This window comes from Eupeodes corollae, chromosome 1 (genome assembly GCF_945859685.1).
Source record: "Eupeodes corollae chromosome 1, idEupCoro1.1, whole genome shotgun sequence".
NCBI classification, from domain to species: Eukaryota; Metazoa; Arthropoda; class Insecta; order Diptera; family Syrphidae; genus Eupeodes; species Eupeodes corollae.
In genome coordinates, this window is record NC_079147.1 from 4,215,794 (window position 1) to 4,229,143 (window position 13,350).

A 13,350-nucleotide genomic window follows, 5' to 3' on the forward strand; every position below is an offset into this window, starting at 1 on the left:
AGATTCTTCCAAATCTCTTTACTTCCCAATGCGGCATTGAAACGTGTTGAATATGTTTGAGCTTTGGCCTTGCGTATCTCCCGAATAATTTTGTTTCACAGTTTGGAATAATTTACATAAAAACTGTCAATGCGAAATAATTTCCATCGTTTGAAGAATAAATCTCTTTTTTTAATTAGAGAGAGAATACTTATCGTTATCCTTGGCCAAAGCCAAGTTTCAGATACACAAACCACGTCAACCTTAGAACCTTCAAATGTAAAGCGAAACTCGTTAATTTTACATAGCAAACTTTGTGAATTGATGTGAGATACTCTAAGGCCAGTTTGATGTCCACTCAAAATATTAATAATGGTGCGCAAATATCTTCTTAAAACTTTGAGATATTGGCTTTAAACTTATTTTACTTTATTTATTTTATATAAAAAATATTATTGTAAACTTTTAAGTAAAATCTAATTGACAGTTTTTTTTACATAAATAAAAAAACACAATACTAAAACTTGGTAAAAATTTACTTTCAAGTCAAATAGCTTAGTTAAAACTATTGCCTTAAAATGTATTTTATCTCACAGAAAATATTTTTTTCGATATTCAGTAACTTTTTTTAAAAGTCTAACAGACCATTTTTTCGTTAAAAAACAAAATCTTAATTTAAAATCCAAAAAATAAATTTTGAAATAAAACTATTTCATTATAAAATGCAAAATATTGGTGGTAATTTAAAAATTATTAAGAATAGTTCAACTGTCACCTTTTTTAAACAAAACACAATAAAACCAACAAATTTTTAAACAAAACAAATCCACAGACCGGAAGTTCTCAGTGTGGGTCGCATCCCATCCTTTTTTTTTTTAAGAACTAGTCAACTGATTTCAATATTTTTTTTCTGCACAAGCTTTTATTTTGTCTCAATACTATTTGATGATCAAAAATGTTTTTTTGCCCAAATTCCATTGAAATATATGAATTCGGTCTACATAAATAAATTATAAACTATTATAAATATTTGAGGTTAACCCAGTTTTTCACTTTTCGTACTCGATAAATAATTTAAGTTAACATCTTGGTTGGTTTTGGAGGTTATATAAGGTTTTTTTTTTTTAATTTGTCAGTTGAATTTTTGTTAAAGACTAACTAAAATTTAACGATCATTTTTTGTTCGTAAAATATTCTCCCAAATTAATTTCATTCATCCAATTTGTACAAATTTAAGAAATGCTACTTAAATTGGTAAAAATATGTTTTCGACTAAAAATCTAAATAACAAAACTATATTTTCAAACCAAACTAATTTTAAAATTTTTAAGTGATAACTTTTTTAACCTAAGACGAAAACCTACAAACTTTTTAGCTGGACAAATCGACAGACGGGATGTGGACAAAATATACTCGTAGCTGTATTTAATTCATAAGTTCTCTCACATCCCTGTATCGAGGCTGAAATTGTCTCTATTTTGTTGATGCTTTGATGGTTTTACATGTTAGAAATGGAGACTGAATAGCAATAAAAATTTAGCGTGGTAAAATCCGGTGATCCGAGGCTTTAATTTCTCAGAAAACATAGACAGTTGACGAGGAAAACGAATTGTTGAAATTCCAAACTAGTTTGGTTAAACGATCTTAATAATTTTCTAATTCGATAAAATCGAAAGAGCGCAAGTCTGTTCGTTTCAATCCAAATCACTTTAAATTACATTACAACTTTCCCACAAAATCAAATGTGTTATTAACAAATTCATTTACTCACGTTTATAATTATTTAAAGCTAAACGCTTAATGGTATTAGGAAATGAAACTTTTAAAAATACCAAATGTCAAGCTCTCCTTCCAATTCAATTCTGTACTAATTTCTTACAGCTTATTATTTCCTTCCTAAACCAGTGTTTTTCAACGTGTGGGTCGTTACCCCCTACGGGGTCTTTTAAAAGGTTTCCAAATTGAAAGACTTAAATTCCAATTGCAGCACTGTATCGGCAAATAGATCCAGCAGACTTTTTTATAGCTTTATTGCCAATTTACAGCTGCATTTAAAAACGGATTAAAGATCCACCTTGGTCAAATATTCTTCATTTTCATATCACACTCAGAGAAATAATTTTTTTATTTTCGTTTGTTGCTAAAGAATATCGTTTGAATTGAATGAAAATCGTTTGCAGGAAAGTTAAAATGTTTGCTGCAAAAGAATTTCATTTGTCACAACTGAATTTCATTTGATCCAAATTATAATTCGATAATAGCAAACATATTGCAAAACAACCCATTCGTTTGAAGCTTATTGTTGGTGAGTTCATTGCGGCGAACGTATACATTTCCCACATCTAAACAACTTGTTGTTTGCTATCAACTGTTTTTGTTAACAGCAAACGAATGAATAGTTTGCAAAGAACCTTTCAGATTGTTGTTTGTTGCAAAAATGTTCTCTTTTAATGTAAATGTACAGATCAATTACAACAAATGAATGAAGACTTTATGATTAAGATTTGGACAGAGCAAGGGAATATATTTTTTTGCAAACGAATAAATGATTGCTGGTAATTCTTTTACTATTAAAATAGAAAAAATGATTTCAAGTTTGAGACAAACACGTTAAGCAGTTAAGACAAATGAATTATTATGCATTTGAGTTTCTGGAGAAGAAATTGCAAAAATAATTTATTTTTAATTTTGAACTGGAATTGTGTAAAAATAATTTTTGCAAAAATACTAGAAAATAAACATTGCAATTCAATGTAAAAATTCATAATTTTTTTTTCAAATAGAAATTGTCTTGTTTAAAATGATAGGTTCTTATTATAAGTAGCTAGGTACTTAATTTCATTTGAAAAGATACATAATTATAATAAATGATAAAATAGAAAAGTTGTGTTCAACAAAGGAAAAGCATTTAAATAAATATATGTACATATGTAGATATCTATCTCTTGTTTATTCTATGATTACAATAAATACAAATACCCATGTATGTATGTACATATGTATATATGTTTATATTAATTAAATACTAAAAAATTACTTTCATATTCAAATTTACAAGTAATATCTGCATACCTACCAAGGTTTCCTACGGGCTCAAGAAACACCCTCCACCTCTAATGTACCCATAATGCAAAACATAACATACCATCTTACGAAAATAAAAGTTCAGTATTCTTAAAAGCAGAAATCAGCCATATTATATTTTGCTTCTGCCCATCAGTTTTCTCAAAAACAAAATTAACTTAACTCACCCAAGTAACAGTAAATCATCATCGCCGTCGTCGGATGGGTACACACACACACGTCGTCGTTACTGTTTACCGTTCAACCGCCACTTTTAGTTAGCAACGAAACGAAGCTAACAAACAACGCATATGCATACATGCAATAATTGAAATTATTTTGGGAGGGAAACCTTTATGATGGCTTCTTTCTTCGTATGAAAAACAGTGATGCTACATAAATATTTAAAAACAATCAAATCCCACTTTATTAGTCGTAGGCACATACTATATGCGCAAGCAAAATTGGTTCAACAAAAACAAAGAACTGATTTTGATGAAAAATCTATCCCGACTGATTATTACAACTCGTCGCCCGAGAATTGGTTTGTTCCATACGCCATTGGCACTTTTTCGAGAAAAACGCTTTTAAAGGTTCGCGTACTTAATACTCCGAAACTGTGCGATAGGATTTTATTTTTATTTTTTAAAATTAAAGTTAGTCTTATTAAGACTTTATCTATCAATTTTCAAACTGTTTTGCATAACCGTTAACAAGATACGTTAATCAGCACAAAAGTCTACTTTTTTAGCTTGTATCCCACCTCATACATTTTGAAAATGATTTTTTTTTCCATACACGTGGAACACACAAAAATGAATATGGCACAAACCAATTCTCATCAATATATATTGTGAAAGGCAAGAAATCATGTTGTTGGATGCTAAAATTTTAAAAGAAAATCGATTATATATTTGTTTTTAATAAAGTCTTTATTAAACAAAAACAAAATAAAAAATAAATATTTTTCTTTAACAAAACAAAATAAAAAATAAATATTTTTCCTTAAAAATAAACAAAAAACAAACAAAAAATAAAGCAGTTCTACTGCTATCACTTTTTTAGTTTCTTAATATTAAGCAATGTTTTAAGATATTGCTTATCAATTTCAGGTAAAAACGGTAACAAGTCTTTAAGGTCTTTTTTCTTTTCTTTTGAGATCGGTGTTTTAAAGGTTTGTGTTAATTTTGCACAAAGCAAATTTTTTTGTGTTGGTACCTAGTGCACCCTTGGTGGCTGTCTTAAACTTACAGTTTTGTACTCTTTTTCTTTCGCCGAGTTTTTAAATTTTATTTCAAAATCGAAATTTTTTTCATAAAGCAATATTTTTACTTTGGAAAAAGATACTTTGCTGAAGTCCATTTTGTTAGCCAAAATGGAATACGCCTTAAAATCTTCAGGAAGCATTTGAATAATTTTAAGTTCAACTTTGTCTGTGGTCGTACTTGTTAAAAGCTTGACTAGGTGCAGTGGACTATGGATCTCAAGGTTTTTCAAATACTTATCGATTGCCGAATGAATGCAATCCACCTCCTGAATAAAGGAATGTCCCGGCTCGGAATATCTCTGGACAATTATCTCTACACCACTTCGGTTCAGGAACATTTTAATTGCGGTGGAATTGATTTTGTTTCTATTCTGCGGAACACATGAATCACTCCATAATATGATGGATTTTGAGGTGGGGTATACTTCGATAAGCCCTTTCCAAATTTTGTATTAATGCACTCGCAATGTCATTTCCTGAGCGACCACTATGAGCTTCTGTCCAAACTACGCAATAAGTAAATCTTTTTATGGCAGGCATAGCAACTACTATTGGTGCAGTTAGATTGAACTTCAGCGCACGCCCTTCCACTTTGGCAGCCAAGACACGACGAACTGATTTCATACAATTGTCTCGGGATATCTACACAATTGTAATGGATATGGCACAAACCAATACTAAAATGTTGTTTGCGATCATTGTCCCATAAACATAGCATTTCTTAAACACAAGTGCACGTAGGACAAACCAATTCTCAACATTCTTAGTATTTTTTCTAACCCTTGTCACCGTAATATGCACGTGGAACAAAACAATTCTGACAAAAAACTTGACAAAAATTATATGGAAAAAATGTCCCAAACGCCAAAAAATGGTTTATGGCACAAAACAATTCTAGAAAATGTTGATTTTGGTGGATATGGAACAAAATTGATGTTGGATATCTCGGGATTGAAAAGACGTAGCGCAAATCTGATCACAGATTTAGAAAGAGCATACAAAATTACCATAGAATCCATTCCTAACTCAAAACCGCCAAAAGTGGCGTATGGAACAAACCAATTCTCGGGCGACGAACTGACAAAAATAGTACAAATAACGGGTTAAATTTTGATCATGATAAGAGTTATTGAAGAGATTTTGCTGTAAAATGTATCAAAAACAAATTGAATTACATTGTTTCAGATCAAAAAGGTTGCTGTTAGAACCATATTTTAAGTTACAATTTATCAATTACATTACCTATGCTTACAAAGAAAATTAGAATTTCGTTCAATTTATTTATTTTTTTCGATGTATCATCACTGTTTTATCATTTCTTCCTCGTGCATCCAAATAGAATTAAGTGTTACCTACCTTATAGCTTAGAAGCAATTTGAGCAATATAAGATTTTGTTAAAAAGTGACCTTGCTTGGTTTTTATTATTTAATTGGGTAATACATTTCTCTGATTTCACAAGTTAGGATCAGAATGTTTGTATTCATTGTCCACTAACACTGTTCAATGAACTATTTTACAAGTCCAACAAAAACGGGTTTGTGTTAAAGGATTAATGCAAATTGATAACTAGAAAAACAAGGTTGTTACTGCATTCAAAATCTAATCCTGTTGATAGGACGTGAATTATAAAAATTCCTTATAATCCTTATTAGGTATATATAAATATAAAAAAATATAACTTTGTATTAATCCTTTTTTTTTCGTTCAAGACTTAAAAAAAAAGACTTCAAGTAATAGTTAATTTTTTGCTTTAATCGGAAATCTACAAAATAGAACGTATATCTTCTAAGAAGAGATACAGTTTTTATTACAAATTTCTTGGAATTTCTTTTTATCGATCAAGGTATTAAGTTCATTTATGATAAAAGAATTATTTAATTTTTTTTTTTTCATAAACATAAAAGATTAGAGAAAGTAGATATCAAACATTTTCATTTTCGTCATTCGTTCAAAGTTCTAAATAAACTAAGAACTGTAAAATAATAATAGTTTTGTATATAATTTTTGATCATATGCAGTGTAAAACTGCAATACTTGTTACAGAGGGTAACACTGAACCATAACAAAAAAAAAGAAGTATAAGTATATCGCGCATGCATACAATGCGTTGCTTTCGCGCCAAAGAGGTAAGTCCGCACTAGGTTTCTATAGATTTCGTATATGGAATTAATCACTTTTTGAATAGAATTCTTTTGAGGATGATAATGCATACACTAATTGCGTGTATAAATATAAATATATGATGAAACATCGACTTATAATTCAGATATAGGTAAATCAAAATGACAAAATGGTATAAAACAATTATGCCAAAAGCATAAAATTGGTTTTACATTCTTGGTTTTTTTATTTCATAAATCTTAAATTTAGTCGGAAAACCATACGAGTCAGCCCAAGAAATTTGTTCTTTCTGTGTGGTTTTCTTGTCAACCAAAAATACTTTCCGACTTTAGAAATGTATTTCAATACAACCAATTAAATTCCAAATCAATTTCAAATAATTTTAAAGCACTGCCTTACAATAAAAATGAATCTCGGTTTTTGTTAGAGTAGACCTCAAAATTGAAAACAACCGCCGGAAATATCTTTTTTGAATAATACTATTTGTTAATTTTAATAAAATAAGTTCTTATGCGATAAAATAACAAACAGACTCAAAAAAACTATGTCAAATTGCATGTCACATATTAATATCGTCATACAGACTTTGAAAATTTTTGAAACATAATTAAAATGTTCTACATTAACTTATAATTTTAAAAAAAGAGTATCAACTACCTACTCATTTTTTATCGTCTGAAAAACTATACATATATTGTGTGGACGGGGTGTTATGCCAAAAAAGACCGCGTTTAATTGTATGCCTTGCGTTGCTTCTATGGTTGCGCATGCATCGTCAAACGAATGTAATATTAGTGTTACCTCTGTTCAAAAATATTGTGAAGAACAAAATTATATTTATTTTATACTTTTTAGAACAGAAATGAAATTTCAATTGTCTTTTACGATAAACTATGTAGGTACGTGCGTGAACACAAGTAATTATTAAATGTGGCAAAGAATAATGTAGTATCCATTTAAGTCTGATATATGTACATGATGCCAAATGTGCTATCAAATGGTTTATAAAAAAAATTATTTCAGAAGAGTGTATTTATAAGATTGTTTGGCCAATTAGTTAAAATGCAATTGAAATTTATAAGCAAAAACACTGATTTAATACAAATTTTAAAATTTGTATAGACAAAAGCAAAATTATATGTGAAGGTAATAATTGGATTTCGTTTATGTAAGTATGCACTTTGTTTTGTATTCAATTAATACTTTGAGAAAAGTTAAAATGTATTCAAATGTATTTTTAAAAAAGTTTCCAATTCAAATTTTATTATTAAGCTTATATGTGAAAATATTGATTAAGATGCGCATTGAATTTCCACACGGCAACACTTGTTGAAGTCTGCCTATCAGTTTGGAATACTTTTAAAACGGTAAAACCTTTATGTTGAGTCGTGTCCGTCTGCGCTGAAGCAAATAAGTTTCATTTCATGTCTGGCAGTGGTAATGAAAGAGTGATTTTTTGTTTTCAGTGAAATATTATTATTTCAATTTTCATTTTATCAATTAAATAAAATTTATTTCAGTGAAATATTATTAAGAAATTTAAGAAGGTATGCTTCTTTTTATTACCGCCGTGTACTAAAGATTATTCTCGGTAGTGCGAATAAAAGGATCATCAAATTCAATAACGTTCTCTGAATTAGTCAAATATGGTGAGTATTAATTACTAAAAACAAGCATAATATTAAGCATTAAAGGCTATTTTCTAATATCTTTAGTCATAGATCAATTCAACATCGTAGGAAATAAAAAAATTTACGATGCAAAATCTTTCGCTTATACCTCTGACGAAGACGTCGTTGATTACATAATGCAGTTTAAATCTTCTCCAAACTGGACCTTAGGAGTGCTGGACCATAACGTTGATGAAATACCAGGTAAAATTTAGTTTAAGAATCGATTTTTCTCCGTACATTTTGACGACAATCCGAACTTTCTATGTGTTAGTAGACTTCACAACAGAGCCATCTAGGCTTTTGTTTTTTTTTTGTCAGTATTATGATTTTTTAACTTTTGTAGGTCCTTTTTCGAATGCTTAATCTCTAAAATCTAATTTAAACTCAGGTTGTATATGTACTTTTCTATAACTTTTAGGACCAGTTAATTCTTTCGTTCAGAAATTGGAAAATAGCATAAATGTTTTAGATACCTGCATAATAAGAAATTCCGTCTAGTCCGAAATTTTAAAAATATTTTAGAATAAAACAAAGGCAAAAACCTGTCGTATTTCACTAAGCTCTAACCTAGGTGCATTGAAAATAGACGACATTTATGTTTTATATATGTCTGTAGTAAAAAAAAATAATTCGAAGTTTCCATGTCGAATTCCTACGCTTTGAATTTTACATAACGCTTTTGCTCAATCAAATCGCATGATTTGAAGTTCTTACACTTTCACATTTACACATTAGTGTATATTTTTAAATATGTGCTTATTCTATTTAGTTAATGTTTCCGACGACAACTGCGAAGCTTTAAAATTTATCCAAGAGTATAACGAACCATTCGATGAAGTTCTTGAAAATTGGAAAAGAAGTTTTGCAGTAAGATGAAAAATTTTGGAGGACAATAAAGTTGAAACTGCTGATTACCTGGCTAAATTTTCAATATTTATACTCAACAACAGTAATATTTTAAAGTTAGTGAGTGCATTTAAAATTGAAAGCATAGTTCGTTTTATTTGTTATTGAATTGAATTTCTATTTACAGTTTTTAGAAGACTGACAAATTTTGCACCCGGACATTGCCTTAAATAAAGATTGGCGAATCTGTAAGAAGGTTTTAGAAAATGGAAGCCATTTGAAGGATCCTACCGTTAAAAAGTGGATTGCTGCAAGCCTAAACTGTTCCGAAGGTACAACCAAATACTATTGTCTATATTCATTTGTTCTGTTTATAACATTACTTCCTTTTTAGAAAATAGAAACGCTATTGGGCTTCTAGTACTACCGTACTTATTTCCCTCAACAAAAATAAAGGCCAGGCAAGGAAAACAAAGTTTTAATTCGTCAAAACTTGAAATTCAAGAAAAATGTATTCTATATTTCGAAGTGAGTACTTAAATGAATGGACATTTCTTAAAAAAAATTAATTGCAAATATTTTGCTGCTAAAATTATTGTTACAGTTTGCAATAAATAAAGCCTATTAACTCTAACAAACATTTTAATAGTAGATTTGAGCATTCAATTCATAATATAGCCTTACAAGTATCGGATACAATATAAAAGCAATGTTTTATTTTAAATTTGTAGATTTGGGGAAAAGCTGATGACTTCGAAAGACAGTTATTAAATAGCAATGTCGGACTGCAACCACGAATTATATTTGTGGGAGAATTTAATTGTTTGAAGGCGTATGTAACGCTAACGGATAAAAAATATGCCTTTGAGAATCCTCTTGATGCTGTCCAACAATGTTCCTATATGTATCAGGCATTACATATAAAATATCCTGCTGAAAGCACGTCTGTGTGGACTTTCATTCAAATTTACATCTTTAATGTCAAAACCAAATTTGACCAAGTATCGTCCAGCAGAAAGCCGATTTGGAGACGTTTAAAAAAGTAAATATTATATTAAGATATCGTATGCATGACTTATTAGAAGGAGTTTGTCATTATGACATTAGTATTATTTTGAAGTACCTTATCTTAAAAAAAGAATAAATATACTTAAACATCATTTCAAAATTTCAAATTTATTATTAAATGAAAACGAACTTTTTTTTAAATTTCTACGATCATGCCCGAACTTTTCAGTTAAAATCATATGAATATTTTAAATTCAGTTTCAAATCATCGGAAAATATTTTGAAAGTTTAATTGATAATTCTTTAATACATATAGCTTTATATAAATGAAATTTAAATTGTTAACTTCAAATCTATACAAGTATGTGAAGTAAAATTTGATTGTTTTAATAAAAAAGGAGTTACAAAATAAACTTTTGTTTATATATTTGAATCAATAGATATGTGGAATAGAAAATGTGTTTGTATTTAATTGGACTTTTTGTAACTTGAAATTAATGATTTCGGAATACTTGTAGTTGAATCTGTATAACCTCTATTTTAGTGTCATAAAATAAACTAAAGTTCTGAATAACGAACTGTGTTGCGAAAAAAAATCTAAGAACGAATTATTGAATTGATAAACACTTATGCACTTGTTAGAGCCCAAAATACATAATTAATTTAGTAATTTAATGTTGAACAAATTTTAGCTATGCAAGATAAAATATACGTAAAAGGTATATGTATGTACATATGTAAGAGAATCAAATATATTGTCAAAACTAAAATCAATCAACAGTAATTACCTGAAATAAAAATGTATCGAGGGCAATAGCAACTGAGTCGATCGTTTATTAGATAAATAACTAATATATAATTCATTTGGCACACCAACGCAATTCGTTTTCTGTGAAAGTTTAGTTTGTTTAGCAAAAAGAGCAGATTTGCCAGAGGAATGTAGGACAAACGCAAACAATTCAAACGGAAACGAATGATTTATTTGATTTAAACGCATTATTGGTTTGCATAAAAATAATTCTATGTTCCACTCAAAAGGTCCTGTTCTTTGCCACAATCGTAAGATACGTTTGCAACAAGTAAGTAAGTATACAGAATATTCCTGTGAACCTACTCCTTGATTCGTTTGCCTCAACCGCGAAAATTGGTAGCATCAAACGCACAATGTCTTAACAGCAAATGTGCAATTCGTTCACAACAAACTCTTGGTCGTGAGCCACAACTTGACATTTCGTTAGTCATAAATGAATAAATCGTTTGCTTCAAACGAGTAATCCGTCTGCCACAACTTGAAACTTCTTTTGTCATAAACGAGCCAAACGATCACTCCAAACGTTTGATTCATTTGCAACAAAGTAAAAACTTGTTCGCAAAACCTAATTATTTATTTGATACAAACATTCGATTTGTTTGCGATAAAAGATGAAATGTTTACTGCAAAAGAATTTAAGAATTTGCTGCAAACTAAAATGAAAAATTCCCCAGCAAACGAAAAAGTCGATTGGGCAATTTTTTCGTTTGCCGCAATCGATTCGTTCTCTCAGTGCAGGTATAAGTTCCTTGATATTTATCCCTCATCCGACTTCTTCAACAAAAGATTGTGTCGGAAAAAATTAATTAATTAAGTTTTGACTAAAAGAAAAATTTTGTCGTTAGCACTGATGACATTCATCCCGCTCTTGAAGACTTTTATTCAAGATATACAAGCAAAAAAGTTTGAAATATCAAAATTTCTTCGTGTTAAAGGGTCCGTTTCATGTAAAAGGTTGAAAACCACTGTCCTAAACTATAAAGAACTTGAGAGAATAAATTTCGAGAATCAATGCTTCCACAATCCTCTGAATGTTCTTTAAAATTAAAGCCAAGAATCAATTAAAGCCCTTTAAGAATCAATAAAATTCGATGTTAGTTTAAATATTCCTCAAAAACTAAAGGCACATTAGTGTAAAGGTAATTTCTCATACGCTTATCTCCCTTTTGACTTGTTTCTAGGATCCTTAATAACGCATGAATCTCTAGGATTCTCCAAATGTTTGCTTCGTAAATAATTCTTTCTGGTGAAAACCCTTGCGGCGCCTTGTATCAATGTTATGGGTTCCCATAAAATTGCTTATTTTTAAAAATATTTTTTTTTTACTTTAATCCCCATTAAACTTCAAGATCGAAAACAATAAAAAAGACAATATATACAATTTTATTACTTTCGGAAAAAGCCTCCAGAGTAGAGACCCCACTTATCGAACTCGATTAAGACTATTAAACCGGTGACCGGATTTCCTATTGTATGGATTCCCACAGATCTTTTCAAACTGATTTGTTTACTTCCAAAGCACTCAGTCTTCATAAAAAAATAATATGCTAAGGCCCAGTTGGTACTTAAAGGGATTTCCATATCTCCCGCTCAATCCAACGCATGGTCCCGCAATCCCGCGTGCATCTTGACTTGATTTACGTCATTGTCAAAGGGCAGCCTTTAAAATAGACACACGCACAAAAAGACCATGTCTAACCCACTCAGTGTTTGGCAACAACAACAATAGAAAAAAGGAAGAATACATCCCCTTATCTATTTATTGAAGGCAGTTTATCATTGGCATATCGAATTTATTTCTCCCCGGTTTTGTTTTCGTTTTCATATCGAGAGACAGTTTATATATTTTTTTACTTTTGGAAGAGTCATGTTGTACTCGTCCTCGTCATCATCATCGTCAATTTCATCGGCGTCCTCGTCGAAGGACAAATAGGATATTTTCATTTCGCTTAAAGGGAAACAATCACCAAACAAGAACAAAAATAAAAAGGCTCCCGATATTGCTTTGTTTTGCAAATGATGATGATGATGGGGTCGATGGGGCTCGAGTATGTCCTTATTTTGCTATCAGAAGTATCGTGGAGTATCGCCATACTACGAGTAAGGTCTATACCGTTTTCCAAATACAATTACGATGAAATATCTGAACAGAGCGATTTTTGATGGAATAGGACTCCGATTAAGTGGGCGTCGGCACAATTCAATTCCATTTTCATCTTAGAGGCAAACACAATATTTTCGATAGGCCTATAATATTTTGCTTTAAAAAATATGAAACAACAAATAACAAAAGCTGAAGGCAATCGTTTGCTAATATGTTTATAATATGATTCATGATTCTCTTGTTAATGCCATTTACACAAATCGATGTTAAATATACGTTACATACATTATGTATACAGTGGTAACAATATTGAGATTATTAATCTTTCACTCAAATGGTTACAACACAGTGGGGTATAAAAATATGCTCTGCATGGAAATGTAATTCATATTTTGATCTCATGAAAAATACGAATTCTTAGCATCAAGTATCAAGAAAAACTGCTGGTAAGGTTAATGGCGTATCTTTCATTGATTA

At 30.0% G+C, this 13,350-nt stretch overlaps 1 protein-coding gene and 1 long non-coding RNA gene across 2 annotated transcripts in view; one reads left to right on the plus strand and one right to left on the minus strand.

Moving 5' to 3' along the window:
- The window catches only part of LOC129942133 (uncharacterized), a 40,532-nt gene extending 35,885 nt beyond the window's left edge, over positions 1-4,647 (minus strand). Inside the window, exon 1 of the mRNA XM_056050940.1 lies at positions 4,390-4,647. Within this exon, the coding sequence (XP_055906915.1) occupies positions 4,390-4,647 (258 nt within the window). The remainder of the gene's footprint in view (positions 1-4,389) is intronic.
- A 4,496-nt stretch (positions 4,648-9,143) lies between these two features.
- Positions 9,144-10,024, plus strand: LOC129940562 (uncharacterized). Its single transcript, XR_008780715.1, has 3 exons — positions 9,144-9,282; positions 9,345-9,478; positions 9,682-10,024. It is a non-coding gene; the product is annotated as an uncharacterized LOC129940562 (long non-coding RNA).
- The last annotated feature ends 3,326 nt before the right edge of the window (positions 10,025-13,350 follow it).